At 29.6% G+C, this 3,669-nt stretch overlaps 1 protein-coding gene across 1 annotated transcript; it reads left to right on the forward strand.

The window, feature by feature from the left end:
* On the forward strand, window positions 173-2,250 carry LOC107614637. Its single transcript, XM_016316778.2, has 2 exons — window positions 173-620; window positions 1,427-2,250. Exons 1-2 carry the CDS (start codon window positions 326-328, stop codon window positions 2,062-2,064), a joined length of 933 nt encoding a protein of 310 aa, XP_016172264.1. The 5' UTR covers window positions 173-325; the 3' UTR covers window positions 2,065-2,250.

Here is a 3,669-nt window from a genome sequence, read left to right on the forward strand (position 1 = left end):
TTTAATACACGTGGTAAATAATAATAATAATAATAATAATAATAATAATAATAATAATAGAAAATGTATCTATGTATCTATGTGAATTATTTTGGCCATGCTACTAATAAGTTATCTATGTATTAAATGTTGATTAGAATTGAGAGGTGGGTAGTCATTGGTGTGAGGAAAATAGAAAATGTCTTATCAAATGGCATTGGTGAAAACATGCGTACTTCAATGCTAAAGATTCTCATAACAGAAATAACAGAAAGACCTTTTCAGAACACAAACAAAGAAAACAAAACAAAGAGAAGAAAAAAAAAGGAGAAGGAGAGGGAGAAAGATGGCTACTAGCAACAATGGAAAAGCGGCCGCAAAGGAAAGGGAAAAGGAAGAGAGGAGGAGGAGGATCGCAGAGAGAGGTAGCGACAGAATGGCATTGATTACTGGTAAGATCAATACCCTTCCTCCGCAACCTCCCTCTGGAACCTCCTCCCCAAGGCAACCCCATCATTACCAAACGCAATCATTAGGAAATTTCGATAAGCATTTGGACAATGCTGAAGATCTTCTTCGTCATTTGCGTCCTCAATCTTTGTCCCCTGCATTTGCTTCTGAATATGAAGAAGAGTACATGGGTAATATTCACATTTAATGTTTTTATTTGCAAAAACAATTAGTTTGATTCAATTTTTACCTGCTAAGGTTTAAAACGAAATTTATGAAAGGAACTAATTATATTTATGGTTACAAAATTTAGATATCAATTAATCAATCTTCTTGGTAATATATGATCACGATTATATTTGCAATCCAATTAATAAAATTTTTAAAGAACTAAATTCCCTTGGAATAATCATCACCCGATACAATAATAAAATTGTCATTGCAATTCATCTCCATAATTGTTTGACGATTGGAAATGCATGATCTTATGCATGCAGCAATAAAAAATAAAATAAAAATTGCAATTATGTAATAACCCTTAGAAAATAGTGACTAGTTAGTGTGAGAGGAATCTGACAGTGTAGGTGATGACACCAGATTAGAAATGCATGATCTTATGCATGCTTCAGTTATATTTCATATAATTTGATTTTTAATATTTGAATGAAAAAGGGAAAATAATAAGTTAAAATGCAAAGAAATTTCATAATATTTACAACAACGAATACATACATGTTATATTTTTAGGTCATGCAAATTTATAATTATATTGAATTTAATATCGATGCATTGATATGATATTAAATTATGGTAGAAACTCAGGCGCAGTTGACTTCACGTGAAGTTGATAGCTGAGAGCCGTTAGATGATTTGACTGATCTGACTAAATTTTCATCTAATGACTCTCAACTATCAATTTCACGTGAAGTCGACTATTTAATAATATACATTTAGATAGATCCATAATTTTTGAGATTATTGTTGTCATTTTTTTTAGGTGGTTCTGAGAATGAACAAGATTCCTCTACAGCTTTGTCAAGGTTAAAACATCAGGGTGGATTTAGGTACTCAAATTTTAAAGATTATGACATTCAGAAACAATTGGAGCAACAAGATTCCGAAGAAGATAATATGTCAAAGAATATTGATGGCTACGAAAACAATAGTGGCAAAATAAAACTGCCGCTAGCTTCAAAGGCTGCTCAGATGAAAGCAGCCCTTGAAGCAAAGCGGTCAAAGAGAACCGGACCGCCTAAGCCGGCACCATTCTTCTCCTCAAGAGAGCTCAACGCATGCATCATAGCATCGGAGACAAAACGAGCCCTCAGCTCTTTGATGATAGCAATGATAGTTGTTTTCTGTTACATGATTTCGGCTAGGGTGGAAGCCATGAGACCACTTTACATACTCTTGATAACCAATGTCACAATCGTGCTGAGTCGCTTGTATAGCGAAAAAGCGAAGCTTCTAGAAGAAACCAATGGCGTAAATGAAGACCCTGTGGATCTACAAAGCTGGGGAGATGCAGTGAGACTCTTGGAGAGAGGTTTGGTTGCATATCAAGCCATTAGAGGGATTTTCATAGATTGCAGTATTTACTTAGTGATTGTTGTATGTGGTGTTTCAATGGTTTAAGGTTTTTGTTACGGTAATGGTAATGTTAGAAAGACAAAAAAATCGTCAGAATTTGTTTTATTTAATATTTATTAATTGCTGCAGTAATTAATGAATACTAAATAAAATAAATTTCGATTGATTTTGATTAAATTTTTTTTGTTACTAAATATTTTCGTTTTGTTATTAGGGTTTGTTTGTTTCGAATTTTGTTTTCTGAGTGAAACTTCTTCATTTGAGTGTTTGTTTGGTTTAAATTCTTATTGTGGAATGGGAAATGATATAGTTTTTAAAACAATTTTGATGGAACTAAATAAAGAGTTTATTTCTTCCAAGAAATTAATTAATTTAATTAGTGTATGTGTTGGAAGTCGAAATTTTTCCTTTATTTTTCATTTAGAAAAGAATTTGAAGCAAACTACTCTTGAGGAGGAAGCTAACTTTTGTTCTTGTTAAGTAGCAAGAATGTAAAGTTTATAGAAGTTTTTTCTTTTGTAAATTTAATTTAAAGGAAGATTATGGTTTAATTTGAATTCAATGTTGTAATAGACATATAAAAATGTGCCAAAAAATTAAGTATGTTAATAAATCGATAAAAATATGGTGATAAAACAATTGATACAGTCGCAGATATGATCATTTTAAAAGCGTGTCGATAATTTAAAAACATGATTTTTATTCTTATATTTTTTTTTTCATTTTTTGACATACTTTTAAAGCATGATAATAAATTATTTTTTTATAGTGACATTATTAGAGGGTAAAATCTCTATAAATTCTATACATATAAAGACACTTATGTGTCGTATTATTATTGAACGTATTAATGGTTATTTTTTAATTTCTTAACAAATCAGATTTTATTTTAATTTATAAAAAAATAAATTATTAACTAATTTAATAAAAATGTCCAATAATATCATAATATATATAAACGTCTTAAAAAAAAATATTTTTAATCTCTTCGTCCACGTTCTAAACATACAAACTTTCTAGGCACCATCATATATATTTGATTTGTTTTATTAGGTATTATTTAATTGTACTCTTTATTTTAGCCATGTGCATCACTGAATCTCATTACACCTTCTTGATCGAGTGTTATTTAATATTTACTAATAGAACTTGTTTGATTGCATGTGACTTAATAAAAGTTACGGTTTCCATCCATATTAATAATTACTGAGGCCTACCACCAACCAATTTTTAATTTCTTTGCATGATATGTAGCAATCATGCCTATCTGCTATATATTGACACACACGCTCACACACATATATATAGATTGTGTGGTTCCAATTCCATTTGTAACTAAAGGATGGGGGCATGGGGCTACTGTTCCAAGTTTATTTTCTCCAAAGTCTTTTAAATAGATCGAGAAAAAGTTTTTTGTTTTTATATATATAATTTACGATAAAAACTCACATACAATTGTTTTCATATAAAATTTATAGTTAAAAATTATTAGATGATAATTTAGTCAATTTTTTAAATAAAAAATATTAACTTCACATAAAAGATAACTGCATATGAATTTTTATCATAATTTATTGACGTAAAAACTAAGAAGTTTATTAAAATATATCAATATAGAATGGTGCTACAACGTATATGATCAAATTTTTT

Source organism: Arachis ipaensis, chromosome B09 (genome assembly GCF_000816755.2).
Source record: "Arachis ipaensis cultivar K30076 chromosome B09, Araip1.1, whole genome shotgun sequence".
Classification (NCBI taxonomy): Eukaryota; Viridiplantae; Streptophyta; class Magnoliopsida; order Fabales; family Fabaceae; genus Arachis; species Arachis ipaensis.

What these genes read in the sequence shown, in the direction of transcription:
- LOC107614637 (XM_016316778.2), top strand. Translation starts at nt 326, where the DNA reads ATGGCTACTAGCAACAATGGAAAAGCGGCCGCAAAGGAAAGGGAAAAG. An exon ending in ATATGAAGAAGAGTACATGG is followed by an intron (nt 621 to 1,426) that starts GTAATATTCACA and finishes CATTTTTTTTAG; the next exon opens with GTGGTTCTGAGAATGAACAA.